The 18,377-nt window shown below is 29.5% G+C and overlaps 1 protein-coding gene across 1 annotated transcript in view; it reads left to right on the forward strand.

Moving 5' to 3' along the window:
• Positions 1 to 16,319, forward strand: part of LOC107438357 (fibropellin-1) — a 53,415-nt gene extending 37,096 nt beyond the window's left edge. Inside the window, exons 11-20 of the mRNA XM_071185323.1 lie at positions 398 to 466; positions 623 to 691; positions 846 to 914; positions 1,880 to 1,990; positions 5,612 to 5,716; positions 7,114 to 7,350; positions 9,988 to 10,054; positions 10,268 to 10,323; positions 11,097 to 11,187; positions 16,212 to 16,319. Coding sequence (XP_071041424.1) covers positions 398 to 466; positions 623 to 691; positions 846 to 914; positions 1,880 to 1,990; positions 5,612 to 5,716; positions 7,114 to 7,350; positions 9,988 to 10,054; positions 10,268 to 10,323; positions 11,097 to 11,187; positions 16,212 to 16,281 — 944 coding nt within the window. The 3' untranslated portion in view covers positions 16,282 to 16,319. The remainder of the gene's footprint in view (positions 1 to 397; positions 467 to 622; positions 692 to 845; positions 915 to 1,879; positions 1,991 to 5,611; positions 5,717 to 7,113; positions 7,351 to 9,987; positions 10,055 to 10,267; positions 10,324 to 11,096; positions 11,188 to 16,211) is intronic.
• Positions 16,320 to 18,377: the final 2,058 nt, after the last annotated feature.

Here is an 18,377-nt window from a genome sequence, read left to right on the forward strand (position 1 = left end):
ACTTTAAAACAAAACTTACAACAGTTACTTTTCTCAACAACTGAAATTTAGAATAGTGTGATTAAGAAAAATATGTGAACTGTTTGCAATTTCAAATTAATATTGAAATGCACAGGTTTAGAATTTTCTACAGTGAAAAGTTTTCGGAACTTCAGTGTTCAAAAAAGTATACAAAAGCTAGACGTTAAGAACGTATCCAATGAGCGAGTAAAGCGAGCATCGGATTACGAAGCAATCCGAAATGAACTGCGAAAGCAGTTCCGAGGGTTGGCGAGCGCCAGCGAGCAGGGGGCGAAGCCTCCTAGTATATAATTATTCTTTTTTGTGTTTTGCTTTCTTCACTTCAGCTGCGATAGTTATGTATGCTTCTATAGTGATAAAATTTATAATTTTTCAGAAACTGAGCAGCCATATACCACCGACATTTTATCAACCACAGACTGGATAGATCCTACTTTTAGCACAGGTAAAAGGACTTAATGAAAATAAAAATAAATTTGTTTGTAATTCAAAGTATTTAATTATAGCTATATATAATTATTCTTTTTTGTGTTTTGCTCTCTTCACTTGAGCTGCGATAGTTATGTATGCTTCTATAGTGATAAAATTTTTAATTTTTCAGAAACTGAGCAGCCATATACCACCGACATTTTATCAACCACAGATTGGACTGATCCTACTTTAAGTACAGGTAGAAAGACTTGATGAAATTAAAAAATAAAATTGTTCGTTATTCAAAATAATGATTATAGCTATTTATAATTATTTTTTTGTGTTTTGTTTTCTTCAGTTCAGTTGCGATAGATATGTATACTTCTATAGCGATAAAATTTTTAATTTTTCAGAAACTGAGCAGCCATATTCCACCGACATTTCATCAACCACAGATTGGACAGATCCTACTTTTAGCACAGGTAGAAAGACTTACTGAAATTAAAAATAAAATTTTTAATAATTCAACAAATTTTCATACTTGTATTCATAATGATTCTTTTTTGTGTTTTTTTTTTATTTAGTTCAATAGCGTTAGTTACACATGTTTCTATAATGATAAAATTAATAATTCTGCAGGAACTGAGTAGCCATATTCCACCGATAGTTCAGGAACCTCCGATTGTACTAAAGCTATTTGTAGTACAGGTAGAAAGTCTTATGGAAGCCCATTTTTGTGATTGACTTTCAGCATAAGAGTGGCTACCTTACTTGTCATATTTGAATCCAATATTTGTTTTTTATTTGGTTTTCCTGAAACTTTCTTTAAAGTCTTTTGATTTTTCAAAAAGAAAATTTTTTTTGGTAAAATGGAGCATAAAAAGTCAGGTAATATAGTTATTTGGAAATATTGCAATTTCTGCCTTCAGCAGAAAATTTTATGCTACATTTACAGCACGTATTTAATACATAATGTAGCCGCTTTGAAATTGTGTGTGTATATTACATGTATTATTGTTTACATGATTTTTAGAATGTTCATTGTTACATTTAAAAAAACTTTACAATAATTGTGTATGTGTTTTTAATTTTTTAATACCATGTAAATAATAAAACCGACACTCTTTTCCTACTCTTAAACATTAAGTTCTCTCTGTCTTGGAGAAGGACTCGTATGACAGCAGAATCTGTAGTCATTTGTGGCTACACGGAGAAAAAGATGCATTTAATTTTGGGACTTTAATTTTACCCTACTTTCACCATTCGAGATGTTAGCCATACCTATCGAGCTGTCAAGAGTAGCCATAGCTATTGAGAGTATTCCAGGCAAATGGAAAGGAGAGTCTCTTTATTAGATAGAAAAGGGGTTACATTAAAAATTATTTTTTTTCATCATTTTGTACATCAAGTGAAATACTGAGTTCTGCACTTTTTTGCATTATTTCAGCTGGTGTTTGTGACTGTGGCAAACATTCAATTGCATGCTATTTAGATAATGAAGGAAAGAAGATGTGTATATGCGACGTTGGGTATTCTCAGTTGTTCCACACATGTATTGGTAAGTTTCTTATATTTCTCTTCCGTTTAAATACACATTTCATAAATTTCAAGGCTGAACAAATATTGGGTAGTTTTTATTTGTTCTCAAATATGTAAATCTCAACGTCTTACTTTGTTTATGTCAAGAATCGTTTGATTTTATGAAATGTAGTTTCTCAGTTTGACATCTCTTTCACTTTAGAATGCTATAGATAACATAATTAAATGTTTTTCTTTTAATGTTTTTCTATAAGAAAAAAAATACAATGAATCGCTGAATTTTTAGATTTTTTTGTATTCTTTTATACTTTAAGTGAAGAGAGCTTTCTTTTTTTTTAAAGCAAAAAGGTAACGACTGTTCCTTAAGCTAACAACAGAGACATATACGTCTTGTTAATTTGAATAAAAAGCAGATCTTGGTTAAAGAACTCTTGGATGGAGAATTTGGGCAAACTACTTATCATAGGGAACTATATTATGGAAATAATTTGCCTTAGCATTATATACGAAGAAAACCCCGAAAATCTCATCTCGTCCGGCAAGAGGAATCTTATAGAAAAATGCATGGGGTTATAAGGGAATCGCATACTTTGTTTTTAAAAGGTTTTTGCACCAAAGAAATTTCAAAACACTTTTACTAGAACTTTTTAAAGGCATTTAGAATTTCGAGTGATTAAAATGAAAGCTATTGCTCATTAATGTATGTATTGGAACAATATTTTCAGAGATATTAGAAACCGGAACGTAATTGTGTTGACTGTGTGAAAATTCAACGAGAATCAAATCCAGTTCAAGTATATTCATCATCTCTTTGGAAACATACTTGTTTTACCATTTTTCAAACATTATTTTTTCCCAACAGTTTATGGCTCATTCTAAATGGCTTGAAGCTTATACTATTAAAACTATTACTACTCATGTCTATATCGATTGTGCAAGAGACGGACTTCCCAGATTTGATCTTCTAATTACCCTAGCCAGTGTAAGCAGTCTACAGTTAGTTACTGAAAAATATTAACAATTCTTAAGATGAAATGGAATTCAGCACAATACTTGCGCTTTATAGAAATCATCAAGTAATAGCCAGGCAGAAAGAAATATTACTATCTTTTTCTGTTACTATCAAAATAAAATAAAAAAAATCTCGGTTTTCTATTAAACTTTATTGAAAGCATTGAGCCTTCGAAGATAGAGCCTTAAGCGAAAGACAGAGATAGAGCCTTCAAATAAGAAGGTTGGAAATGCCGAGGACAATGTTTTACGTTTGTTTTCTAAGAATCTGAACGTTTTCAAGTATTGAATATCAATACTAGGTTATTTTTTAACACTCACTTTAACGACAAATTATTTTTCACTATTTTTATAGAGAGATCAAGTTTGGAATTTGAATACCTGATAACTTTTACAATTTTTGCCAATGATATTTCACAGTTGCAATTGAAAAGTAGAGTAAATGCAAATAAATAGCAATTTTTTAAAAACTTTTTCAGACTTTTACATTTGCAAAGAAGAATTTTCAGGTTTCTTGTTTACTTTTATCTTCTCTTTATGTTGAAATAATTAATCTTCTTGAATTTACACAAAATTTCTTTAATCAATCCTATAACATATTTCTCGCAATGGTGAGAAAAATTACTAACTATTTCACACTTAATGTTGATGTAGTTATTCAGTTAAAGTAATCAGCCGCTTATTAGAATCGAAGCCATCGAATAACGATGAGGGTATCAACATTATTTAATTAAAAAAAAAAAATTGGAGAATAGTTTCACTCCTCCATTAATTTCTGAAGAGTTTAATTCAAAATAGGAGAGTAAAGTTAAAAAGAAAGATTATATGTTTGTATATATCCACCATTTTTTAACACATAAATATTCTAACATACGTAACTCAAAAAGCATTTTTACGCATTATTTCTAATCATTTTTACACTTTATGTAAATTAGAAAAAGTTATTTTAAAATCAAAACAGCGAGACAATTATTGAACTTAAATTTAATGCATTTTCCCCCCAATTTTACAGCTTGTTCAAAAATTCGTGTTAATTTCCTGATTGACGTGAAAAGGATCTAACTTTTTATTTCAGATTTATTTTACTTTGAGTGGTAAAAAATTGTTTGCCATCAGCTGTAGTCAGTGGCAGTGTTACAGCAATATAAATCATTTTGTTTTTCAAACCAGGATTCATGAAAGAATTGTCACTACCATCATCTCATTACACATTCGGTTCATGATATTTCGTTCCTTTCCTTTTGCTCCGGCTGTTTCGTTTCAATTACAATTTCAGCCTCAACCTGATTCAGTCCCGTTACTAATTCCATTCTTTTATTTTGATGTTTGAATTCCATCCCATTTCTTACTTTTTACATAATTTTTTTTCTGTCTAATAAATTATTTTCCTATTACTTCCGGTGATAGAAAAGCAAGATTTTTGAATTGTTATTAAGCATTTAAAAACTATTACTTGTGATATTAAAAGTACAAATTATTAAGAATATTTATGGAGGAATTATTCAAAATGTTCCAATAAGTTAGAGTAAAACTTCTTTTAAGTTCCAATGAAAGCTATCGTTTTTTGCATTGCTTTATTTATATAATTGTACAAATTATTGTGCATCAAAGCATTATGATTGCAAAGTTTGGTAAACAAATAAGTGAATAATTTATATGTTTACCAGAAAGTATTGAAGTATAACTATGTCTTTCTATGCTATCTAGCGCGACGCGGTCTGTCTGGAAACTTTTTCAGAAAAATTTTAACTTGGAAAAAAATGTCTTAAAAGAGGTTAAATGTTTGATGTTCCGATATACAATGAAGAATAAATCAAAGTATATATTTCCTNAAACATACAAATTTTTATTTGCAAAGCAACTTTGCAACAACAATTTAAGTATGAATTTGAATATATATATATTAATAAAAAGATTTGTCATTAAACTTTTATATATATATTTCAAATGAATTTCTTCATAATTCACGAAAATTTTTTTTGATTGTTCATCTCCTTCGTAGTTTCAATTTCTAAAGCATAAAAATACTTGTATGTAAAAAGGTAACAAGAAAAAAAAGTTTCGTAGCAATTTTTAAGTTGTGTATATTTATTTGTAAATTTAAGAACCGTCTTAGAGTTACGCTGTTTGTCCATTCTCTTTACTATCCCTTCTCCGTTATCATGGCTTCAGCAAGTCTTGTTTTGTTTTTTTCCCACGCCCGAATATTTCAATTACTCATTGAAATGTAGTTCCGTGGGGAAAAACGTAAGATTTTCCCAAACCATGATTACGGAGAAGTTGGAAGTATAGAACGAAGAACATTGTGTCGCTTTAAGACGTTTATTCTACCGTGCAATATAAAATTGAACGTAAGCTACAAAAATATCAATATTGGATTTTTTTTTTTTATGTTTTGAATTTTTATATGATAACCTACTATTTGCAATTTTCTTTTTCAAAAACCAAATTTTGGAATTCTATTTTAGCGTTAGAAATAGAAAGAAAATCGCTGCCATGCCGCTTTTTCTCGAAATCTATCGTTAAGTTTGTTTTTTTTTCAATTGCATGCATCATTCTGTTTGCAAAGAATATAATTTTCCGATATACTATATGAAGAGTAAATCAAAGCATATATCTTCTTTCTTAGATTGTTATTGCGGCGAAAAATCATTTGGATGCTTCTTTGATAAAAGTAAGGAGAAGAAGTGCTTATGCAAAGAGGGTTATGCTCAATACCAAGAAGCATGCAGAGGTATTTAATATATCAGGTGTACCATTATCACAATTCTTAGTATACATTTTCAGATTCCCATTACTATTTTTTTAACGACATTTTTAGACGTTAAAATGTAATATTTTCACAAAAACAAGAAATTTGGAGGAAATGTTCTCCAAACAGTTCCTTATTATTTTTGTGATAAAAATTTACATATATTTAAAAGCAATCAAAAACTTGCAACAAAAAAGCACATTCGGAAGAAAAATTATTTGTTTGAAAAAAAACAATTTCGGAGATGAAATATGTTTGAAACATTTTATTTTATATTTAATAACGCTCAGCGTAGAACAGCAGATCCAGTTTCGGGATAACGAGTACTAATGGTCAACTCCGTAACCTTGTTATTTCGAACCCAATCCAGAAGACAGGAGAATTCATGGAACTAGTACCACAAATTTTCCTTCTTGGAGGAATTTTTTGATTGGACTAACCCATATTCGTGTAACATCGATAGGAAAACCTCTCACGTTTAGCCTGATTGCAAAAAGACTCTAACACATGCTCCGTCTATCACTGAGGATACTTTACGTTAGCACTGTGGTTAGTGCGAGCCGATTGAGGAATCCGTTCAGACTAGCCATCGCAGGGATTTGACCCCGGTTCACCTCATTGGAAGGCGAACGTCGTATCCCCTGAGAGACCACGTCTCATGTTTTAAACATTAAAAAAGGGTTCTGTTAAGAAATGTGTCCAGCCTTAGCTACGATGCATTTGTAACAAAAATTTTCATGTAGTCAATCAAATCGCCTTGCACTGAAATAGGAACATGAAATAAAAACACCCCAGACGCGAAGAGACCCTTGATATAACTCATGCTACCGGCCATAGAGAAAGGCTCTATTCTCTAAAGTGTCTGCTAAAGTATCTTTAAGCATTCGGTATTATATTAAGGTCTGGAGATTGGGCTAGTCAATCCAATCCAAACATTTAAGAAAATCCTTGATGTGATGAGGCTTGTGTGATCAACTGATCACTCTGTTATCGTCAATCAGTACCAACTCTAAAGCGAAAAATAATTAAATAAATAGAATAAAATAAACTAAAACCAACTTCTAAGGTTTTAAGAACATACATTTATACTCTTACTAAACTTAGTGTCCGTTTCGAAAACATGGAGGGGCATACGGTCATTCAAGACGATGTATTATCATACGGTTAATTAAGACGATGCCGTATCATACCATTGATTATTCGTTTCGATAATCGTCACTTGCACGCATGCACATACATTTAAGAAGAATTAAAAATATAAAAATATATATTTTGAGTTAATATCAATATAGCTCTCATACCTCATATAATGCTAACAAAGTATTGCTTATTAAATGTAATTAGGTATACATTTTGATAATTTTTTTTATTTAATTTAGAAACATGTAAATACGACAGAGAGTGTCTGAATGGTGGAATCTGCAAGATCAGTTATGGAAGAGTTGGATTTTGTGAGTGCAGGGCAGACTACAGCGGAGATAGGTGCGAGATCAATGATATCTGTGATCATTTCAATGATGTATGCCAACGATATGGAGCCATATGCGTCATTAAAGACGGTTTGCCATCTTGTGAATGTCCTTCTGACAGGGAAGGTGTTACTGGACTTTGTGAAAGTAAGGAATTAACACTAAATAGCATTGTTGATTGAGACAGCAAGTATTATATAATTATTACGTTTTGCGGGGCTTGCGTGATGGATTTCAAATTATTAGCCAGTAAATTAGCCAAATATCAAAAGTATTCTCCAAATTTCAAACGTCTTTGCCAAATGCAAATCCTAAAAATTTTCTGTGATTAATATTTTTACCACAGAAAAATATTTTACGGTAGTTTGTTTCAGGCTTGTATTATTAGGACCCAATTCTAATTGGTTATGTGGCGCATCTACCAAAAATGACTGTAATCGAAAAAAAATACTGATTTGTTAGAAAATTTATTTCGACGTAATTTTGTGGATCGAGTTAAATGTATTTTTTTCTTTTCAGTGGAAAAAAATCAGTCACCAATATTTTAGCCAAAGCACATTTTTATTAGCCAAATTAACGATTTTATCGCATTTGGCGAGGTGCCAAATGTTTGGCATAGGGCCTTCTTTTTTGCATAAACCATTTAAATACGATAGAGCAAATACATTTAGCGTACAGAATATATATTATGAATAAATAAAACAAATCTACTTCCCCAAAAAGACAAACACTTCCTTTAGATATGAAACCACAACTGCACTTTGAGAAAATAAGAAATTACACTAATTACAGGAATGCCAGAAGCGATTATGCATAGATAATAACATAGATAATAATAATAAATAAGTTAAGTAAATCAGCTTTCGTTTAAAATCTGATGACTTACTAATATCAGGGTTGCCCCGATTGACAAAAAGTGCAACAAAAAAAGGGTGGTTAAGAAAATTCCAAATATCATTAAAAGAGATTAAAATTATCAAATTTTAAGAAATTTTATTTTTCAATTTAGTTTTGAAAGTGAATGCAAAGAGTATTTTGGCTTTAAATACTAATAATTTGAAATGTTAGTCTTAGTGTAGTTACGATTAACTAATTAAAGAGATAATAGATAAATAAAATGAATTGAGTTTCTACCTCTTTTAACATTTTTAGTCGCTTGTGGCATTCCTGTAATATGCACAGATACGACAGCATCACAAATTTTGTCCTTTCACTTTCATTCACCAGCAGCCAATAAATGAAAATTCGTGATTTATTTACTACTGTAAGTACTTAATTGTGAATTGTACAAGCAAGGTGCTTGTCTCCCTGTACCCCATAGACTGCTGAACTCAAACTGTATTTTATTTTAACTTTTTATACTATTTCATGATGTATGGGATATGGGCCTTCTGCGCGGCCCAGGTGCCCAATTTTTTATAAATAAATAAAGAAAGAAAGAATTGTGAATTGGCTACAAGAGTGCTTCGATTCTTTTTTAAATTTGGAAGAAATAAAGTATTCTTAACTACCACTTCTTTTTTTTTATTTTAACTTTATTTGATTTAGTAAATTTCTAGTAATCTTCAAAAGCATCTCTGTCTGTCAACTACAACGCTTCTTTTGGAAGACAGACGCAACTGGCGAACTTAATGTTCACCAATATTCATAATTGTTATGACTGAAAAATGTGCTTGGATATGAAACAGTTTTTCATTCTAAAACACTCTTTACTAATTTGTTCTTTTAACTTTCAGTTCTATTCTTTTCTTGGCAATGATTTAAAAAATGCTAGGAAATTATCAAATATCTGTGATAAAAGTGATCAATGGTTTTATATATCGTCCAAGAAATAAAGTACAGAGCGAAAAACAAATAGTGGACAAACCAGAATAACTTTTTATCTAAAGATCGGATCTTCACCTTCTAGGCCTCAATCTTAATAGTTTGAGGTGGCGACCGCAAATATGCTAATTAATTAATGCAGACGTTATTTTAAGTTACGAAATCAGACTCAAAAAACATACTTTACTGTAAAATAGAAGAAAGTCAGATATTTACATTTTGATTCCGCAGAATTAATCGACCGATTTTTCTAAGCATCAGACGTAGATCTTATTAAAGATCGGCTACAGTGGCATTCTCATTTGGGCATGCGAAGAACTTGCTCCAATCAGTTTCGATTTTTTTCCTTGCTTCTAAACATTCTTTCTTTATTTAACTTACGTTAAAAGTAGTTTGCCAGGAATTGCTACAAACTACTGTTTTTTGTACGACTTACTGGACTACTAAAAAGTAGCGCAGTACACTACAAACTACGGAAAAAAGTAGCAACTGCAGTAGTTTTGCTACTTCCAACCACTGCTTTCAATCCACAGTATAAACAACATCATGATAAATGTGATAGACTAGGACTAGTAATTAATAATATCATTATTAAAGGACAGTTTATTTCTTCAGTATAAAAAAAAATTAAGAAAGGGAATATTTATCTACCGTGGTTTTTGTTAAAAGAAGATTCATTTAGTCAAATAATCCCGATTCTTGTTTTCAGTGACAGTGGAAATTAGGCCGGGAGATATAAAGTCTTTCTGATATACAAGAAGTTAAAGGGCATTTAGAAAGTTTGAAATTTTGGTATTGTTTTTAAGATAAAGTTGAATGTTTGGAAATATTTTTTTTTAAAAAATGTCTTAATTTAAATTTCACTTTTTATTTGTCTAAAATCATTTTGCGTCTCGAAAAAAAATCATAATTAAATAGTCGAATCGTAGATATTTTAATAATTTATTTATTAAATTTCAGATATCTGCACTCCAGATAAATGTATTCATGGTCGCTGCGAGATATTTGGGGAAGATTTCAAATGCAGGTAAATCTGCCTGATATTCCTAATATTTTCTGAGCAATAAGGAAAAAGAACTATTAAATAAATTCGTATTGCTTAAGAACTATTGCCATTTTTTAATGTGTACATAAACTAATAAAATAAATGTAGTCGTGTGAGCTTATATATAAAATTAATAATGTAAATAGACTAAATACATTTAGCAAATTATAATTTTTTAAATGTTTTTCCTTTAAGGTGTGAATCTGGCTTTGAAGGAAAATACTGTGATAGCAAAATTGCACCTAGCAAACGTAAGTAACATAAAACATTGCTTCTGAGTTATAAATATTTATTTAACAATTTAATTTTAGTTATAAATATTTATTTAACAATACAGTGAGCAACGAAGAAAAAAAAACGGACCATCATCAATAACTTCTGATCTAATAACATCAATAACTTTAATCATCTCACCGCTTTTGGACTCAAATTAATGGTTCTTGGGGTCTATCTCAAATATACTGATTAATTGAGAAATTAACTAAACGAATTGATGAATAAAAAGTTGCATAATTAAAATTCGATTCCTCAAAAACTATTTGATGAATTTTTACAACAAATTTTCTATTTTTTCATGTAAAATTACGTTCTTTAAAATAATGTAAAAATTGTATACCTTACTATTCATTATTTTTTCTCTATTAATTAATAAAATAATAATAAAATAAATAATAATAAAATAATAAAAAAAATATTTACTAAAACTAATTTTTGAAGGTGTATATGTTTGGAGAAACAAAGCTCATAAATGTGTGCAATAAATTTTTAATTCGCTAAAAAGTTTACGAGATACGGTGAAATACGCAAAACGTAAAATTAACATTAAGGGGTCCGAGCTTTTGCCCCCCCCCCGACCAAACTATTGGCACCATATTTCCCAGATTGCGTCTACTCCCTATATTTCAATTTTTTTTTTTAAAGTTACATCACCTTTTACAGTAATGACGATTAGTTTTATAACACTTTGCTTATTTTAATTTAATAAAAAAAAGCTTATATTTATGTATCTATTTTTTATTTTTAGGTGATGGAATATATTTTATTCTGATTATCACTGGCGTAGTTTTCATACTGATATTTAGCATTGGAATGCTATGTATGGCAATTTATTTCAGGTACATGCAATTACTTAAAGATTTTGCTAATCTATTTATTTAAAACTTTGGAAAAGAACTACTAATAAATACGAGTATTTGCCGAAGATAAAAGTAAAGCAGCAAAAAATTCAAACTCATCAGAAAATATTTTTTGTTTTGAATCTATTTTGTTTTGAAATATGCTTTCTTAACTTTCATTTAGAGTAAGAATATACTTTAGAATATTACTTTTTACAAAAATATAAAAGATGCAAATCTCTAAGGTAGTAGAAAATTCATTGAAAAGATGTAGTATACAATAGCTTAGTAATTTATGTTTATTATATGTGAAACTGATAATAACTATAATATAAATATAGTGTAAAATAATATAATCTCATATATATATATATAATATAACAAAAACCTATATTTAATAATATATATATCATATAATATATATATCATATAATATGAAAATCGACTAAACTGACACAGAGGTGCCAACTTGCTCCGATTTGTAAAAAAGCATTTTCTAGTGATAACAAAATTAAGTTTTTTTAAGTTAAGTATTTTTAGAAATAATTTTTCACCACTACATATCAACAAATCAAAGTATCATACAAAATGCAACAGCATAGCTCGTTTGTAAGGAAAAATTAATTCCGCTAATACTTACATCTGTATTATTGACCTTATGAGTTTATACTCTACAGTGCGGACAGTGTTCTTCACCAGACACATAGCCAGTGCTATGATTTTCTCTTTTGACTACGGAGTCCTCCTCCTTAACCCGTTTTGTCCCGACTTTATATATTGAAATGATACAAGAAGTGGTTTTATGGAAAAGGTGGTATAATATATTATCGAAATTAATTGGTTTTCCTCACTGTTAGGCATACCCATATATGGCAAAGTTACTTCTAAAAAGTAACGAGTAAAAGTACAAGTATTTTTAAAAAAAGTAACGAGTAAAAAGTAAAAAGTTCTCAGTTTAAAAAGTAACGAGTAAAAAGTATAAGTAAAAGTACAAGTACTAAACAAAAAAAGTAACGATTTAAAAGTACATTTCTTGGAAATCGAAAATTCAAAGTAACATTAAATTTTATTGAATTATATTCTTATGTTCTTTAATATTTTTGCAAAATTTTTGTTATTTATTTAATTATTTTTAATTTTGNGCTGGCTTGCTGGTATGACAATTGGCAACAGAAACAAACAACAATAGCAATTTATAAAACGGTAAATTTTTTTACAAATAGTGGCGATAAATTCAATTTAAAACTAAATTTAAATATTCAAGAAATGTAAGGAAAGTACGCACTTTTCAACCAATTTAATAATAAAAATAAAATTAGCGAAACAATTCTAATGAAATTTGCAACTCGAAAGATAGAACTATTAAAATAATACCTAATTTAAAATTATAAATAAACATACAAATTTTTATTTGCAAAGCAACTTTGCAACAACAATTTAAGTATGAATTTGAATATATATGTATATATATATATATATATATATATATATATATCGAGAGGGAGATAAATAAACAATATATATGTATTCTTCTTTGTATTTTTAATATAATTTTAGGATCTTTTCGTATTTTATTTAAAAGAAACATTTAAAGTGGGAAATATTTTCTTTAAATTATTCTAATAATTTAGGAGCTAAATAAACAACAAATCGATCATATTTACACATTTTTTAATCATCAATTTGTGGTGGTAAGTTTAAAAATGTTTTTTAAACTTTAAATTGAAGACGGCTGAACAAGTTGGCAGTTAAGCATATGTATGCGCAAATCAAGGAAGTATGCATTAGGCTAACTACCAAGTATTGAACCTTCTGCAGTTCACCAAAGTAATTTATATGGTAACGCAGTTTTTAAAAATAAAGCGTGTTTCTATTTTAAATAAATTTACCATATATAAAACCTTCCTAATCTGTACAATAATTGGTTAACTCAAATGCATACATAAAAACTTTCGAATCCATTTGGAGAAAATCATGATCATTAAGTACCAATTTTGAAAAATTCAGAGTTGAGATGACCCGATAATTATCAAGACTGGTGGAATATAGCACGAAGTGATAGTTAATTTTTCTCAACACTACTGAAACATGTATGAATTTAACTTTCACTTGAATTCTGAACCTTTTAACAATCATATTCATATTTTTTTTTAATTGAATTCTTTTCTCATACATGCAATTGATAGAAACATTTGTATCTTTTTTAATGCCACTACCACTTCCGACACAGAAACATTTTTCATTTTGTAGCTATCTTTTAGCAAAATAACTTTCACCATAATTGTCAGGCTATGTGGTGTGCCAAGAGCTCTATGCTACTAGCAATTTACTATCGACTATTATTTACAATACTTGAATATGCGTTTCTCTCCGTTAAAAAAAAGAAGTAATAAAAAAATAGTTGTTCATCCAGTTCTTATATATATATAATAAAATCTGGATGCACAACTATTTTTTTATTACTTCTTTTTTTTCAACGGAGCGAAACGCATATTCAAATATTGTAAATAATAGTCGATAGTAAATTGCTAGTAGCATAGAGCTCTTGGCACACCACATAGCCTGACAATTATGGTGAAAGTTATTTTGCTAAAAGATAGCTACAAAATGAAAAATGTTTCTGTGTCGGAAGTGGTAGTGGCATTAAAAAAGATACAAATGTTTCTATCAATTGCATGTATGAGAAAAGAATTCAATTAAAAAAAAATATGAATATGATTGTTAAAAGGTTCAGAATTCAAGTGAAAGTTAAATTCATACATGTTTCAGTAGTGTTGAGAAAAATTAACTATCACTTCGTGCTATATTCCACCAGTCTTGATAATTATCGGGTCATCTCAACTCTGAATTTTTCAAAATTGGTACTTAATGATCATGATTTTCTCCAAATGGATTCGAAAGTTTTTATGTATGCATTTGAGTTAACCAATTATTGTACAGATTAGGAAGGTTTTATATATGGTAAATTTATTTAAAATAGAAACACGCTTTATTTTTAAAAACTGCGTTACCATATAAATTACTTTGGTGAACTGCAGAAGGTTCAATACTTGGTAGTTAGCCTAATGCATACTTCCTTGATTTGCGCATACATATGCTTAACTGCCAACTTGTTCAGCCGTCTTCAATTTAAAGTTTAAAAAACATTTTTAAACTTACCACCACAAATTGATGATTAAAAAATGTGTAAATATGATCGATTTGTTGTTTATTTAGCTCCTAAATTATTAGAATAATTTAAAGAAAATATTTCCCACTTTAAATGTTTCTTTTAAATAAAATACGAAAAGATCCTAAAATTATATTAAAAATACAAAGAAGAATACATATATATTGTTTATTTATCTCCCTCTCGATATATATATATATATATATATATATATATATACATATATATTCAAATTCATACTTAAATTGTTGTTGCAAAGTTGCTTTGCAAATAAAAATTTGTATGTTTATTTATAATTTTAAATTAGGTATTATTTTAATAGTTCTATCTTTCGAGTTGCAAATTTCATTAGAATTGTTTCGCTAATTTTATTTTTATTATTAAATTGGTTGAAAAGTGCGTACTTTCCTTACATTTCTTGAATATTTAAATTTAGTTTTAAATTGAATTTATCGCCACTATTTGTAAAAAAATTTACCGTTTTATAAATTGCTATTGTTGTTTGTTTCTGTTGCCAATTGTCATACCAGCAAGCCAGCTTGGGAATACAATTGAATTTAAGGCAGAGGGTGCGATTCTTGTTTTTCAGTGGCACACACGTCACATAATTCGTCTACCACTGATGTTATTTTGAGTCAGGTGCAGAATTCTTATCTTGGGATTCGACCCTGGGTCACTCATTGGAAGACGAGTGCTCTATCTCCTGAGCCGGCACGGTTCGGGTACATTTAATTTGCATTAAACTAAAATCCGCTTTTTCAGCAATAATCAGTCTACAATTATAGGAGTTCTAATTAGCATCCAAAAATACAGCATTTTTTTCATTTTTTGGAAGAACTTACAAAAAACTTTATAAGCTGCGGATAAATGTTTTACAAAATAACTAATGTTAAACTTCATAACTAAAAATAGGCTGATTCAATGCAAGACACATTGTAGTTCCTGATTTCAAATGCTTTTTTTTATTCCGATGTCAAAAAAATGAGGAAAAAACAAATGAATAAATAAAATAAGTAAATAAAATAAAAATTTGACTTCTAAAGCTTCCAGAATATAATAATAACGTCTGTTAGATTAACTACGAATAAAAGAAATAAAGTTTCATTTCTTATTACTTTATTTTATTTACAAAAATTGGGTACCTGGGCCGTGTAGCGACCCCTATCCCTTACATCTAGATATTTACGAAAACTTTATAGTAATAACATTTTGAATTTAGCAGTTTATGTGGTAGCTCCTCATTTCTTATGATACTTAGAAATTTATCATATACATTTGAGAATAGAATTTGTAGTGGTTGACGAGTAAATAAGACAAACCAATCATATACAAAATTTGAACAAATTTTTAGACATAGACTTGCTACCGCTATCTTATTTTTTATAGATTTTGAATTAAATGCTTCATTCGTTAACTTTATTACCTTCTTAGTGGTGTGATAGGACTACCTACGAAAAACCGTATGGAAGCTTTCAGTTATAGGAGGCGTTGGCTGAGCGAGTTGGCATCGTTACAACAGTATATATTCAGCTGTTTTATTTTTAGACATAGACTTGCTACCACTATCTTATTTTTTATAGATTTTGAATTAAATGCTTCTTTCGTTAACTTTATTACCTTCTTAGTGGTGTGATAGGACTACCTACGAAAAACCGTGTGGAAGCTTTCAGTTATAGGAGGCGTTGACTGAGCGAGTTGGCATCGTTACAACAGTATATATTCAGCTGTTTTATTTTTGTTCCCCAGGTGGTTATTAAAAATAACTGGTAGTCTTTCAGTATATAAAATCCTGAAGAGAGAATATTAAACTACAATTATTATTTTCTTCTTCTCTTTTTTTCTCTTTTTTTTGCAGATTGAAAAAGAAAGCTGCAGCCACTGATTTGGAAAGCATGGTAAATGATGAAAGAACAGAGACCAATTGAGTTAAACATTAACAATAAAAATATATAAAATTTTGCAATTTGCTTTTTATCCTTCATTTCTTTGACGATAGTTGCTAAGAGATGTATTTTTTTTTTTTCGAGGGTTATCATTATCCTGGAACAAGTTAAGAAATGCACGTTTCTGAAGAGTATTGGAAAGCTCACTGCTTTACTTTCCAATTTAGAAATAAATTATTAAATAAATGAATCGCTTTACTTGTGAAAAAAATTGGACAGGAAACAATTGAATAAACTAAACAGTAAACTTTCGAGCATCTTTTTCAGGAACTTTACCGCCAATTTCATATTTTTTCCAAAACACTAGTAAAACTAGATTTCAATCTAGAAAAGAAAAATTGTAATTTCTCAAATGCTAGTCACTCGACGTAATTTTTGACTAAGATTGTTATGTCATTGGTATCAACTTATACACATTTAATGAATATTTTTTTCGAGGGTTATCGTTATCCTGGGACAAGTTAAGAACTGCAAGTTTCTGAAGAATATTAGAAAGTTCGTTGCCTTACTTTCAAATTTAGAAATAATTTATTAAATAAATGTATCGCTTTTTTTGTCTGAAAAATTGGAAAGTTCTATTCAAAAAACAATTGAATTAGTTAAAAAATATGTTTCCGAACATCTTTTCCAGAAACTTTATTCCCAATTTTAGTTTCTTAAACCTTAGTAACCATAGATTTGAATCTGAGGGAAAAAATTTTGAATTTCTCAAATACTAGTCACTTAACGTAATTTTTGACTAAAATTAGTTATGTCATTGGTACCAACTTGTACACACATTTAGTCAATATTTTTTTCAAGGGTTGTCGTTATCCTGGAACAAATAAAGGACTGCAAGGTTCTGAAGAATATTTGAAAGCTAGCTACTTTACTTTTCACTTTAAAACTGAATTAATAAATAAATAAAATATGGCTTTTTTGTCAGAAAAATTGGAAAGTTCCAAAAAAAAGCAATTTAATAAGTTAAACAATGTGTTTTCGAACATCCTTTTCAGAAACTTTACCACCAATTTTATGGTTTTTATTAAAACACTAGTAACTTCAGATTTGAATCCGAAGAAAAATCGGAATTTACCAAATACTAGTCACTCAACGTAATTTTTGACTAAAATTAGTTGTGTCATTATCCTTTATACACATTTAATCAGGGGTCAGAAAAACTTCATTATTATTGTAGTTTACTAAAACTACTTTGTTACAAATGTTTAACTATGACTGCATCTACCTTTTTAAATGCAGTGATTGCAAACTGCTTAGGAATTAGTAACTGCATCACTACTTTAAGGGGTTCCCAGCAGATCACCGAAGTCAAGCATCACTGGCTACGGTCAGTGTGCGGGTGGGTGACCACTTGGATCAGTCTGCGTAGGGACCGAGGGTGTGCGGTATTGGTCCTCGTTAAACTGTGCTACCGTAAAGTGCTCGACTTCGCGCGCAGGTCGTCGGGCTACCGAAGCGGGGGTGCCATCCCCTCCGCAGAGGATCAAAATTGTGATGGCATGTCTTCGGATCATCCTCCGGGATGTTTCCCAGACCGTCGCCAATAGCCCATTGTGCAGCTCTAGTGCGACGTAAATTAACAACAATAACAACTACTTTAAGGAGGAGATCTTTACTAGAGATCTTAATTTGCACCTATGTTCAAAATGGTTCGGTATAAGAAATTGTCTTACGTTAAACAATGAGGAATAATTAAGAATTATTTATTCGTATTTACATAAGTCAGTTTGTTTTCAAAAAAAGGTTTTTTTTCGAATTTTTTTATTTAATTTTTTTCCCTTTTACGCCTTTTTCTACAGAAAATATTTAATTTAAGAAAGGAGAAGCTATCAAACTTGTATTTTTTTTACTTGTCTAATGCCCTCTATTTCCTCTATGAAATTAAGTACAACTAAAATACGCTGAAATATAATCAATGTTTCACAAGTTAACATTCGCATGCGAGAGTGAAGAAATGAAGTGATTAATTATACATTTTCCTTAATCGTTCCATTACCTATATTATGATTAATTAACTATTTGTCGTTATGGCTTGTTTATATATTTATACGTGATTTTAAATAGGTAATTTCTATTAA

Source organism: Parasteatoda tepidariorum, chromosome 9 (assembly GCF_043381705.1).
Source record: "Parasteatoda tepidariorum isolate YZ-2023 chromosome 9, CAS_Ptep_4.0, whole genome shotgun sequence".
NCBI classification, from domain to species: domain Eukaryota; kingdom Metazoa; phylum Arthropoda; class Arachnida; order Araneae; family Theridiidae; genus Parasteatoda; species Parasteatoda tepidariorum.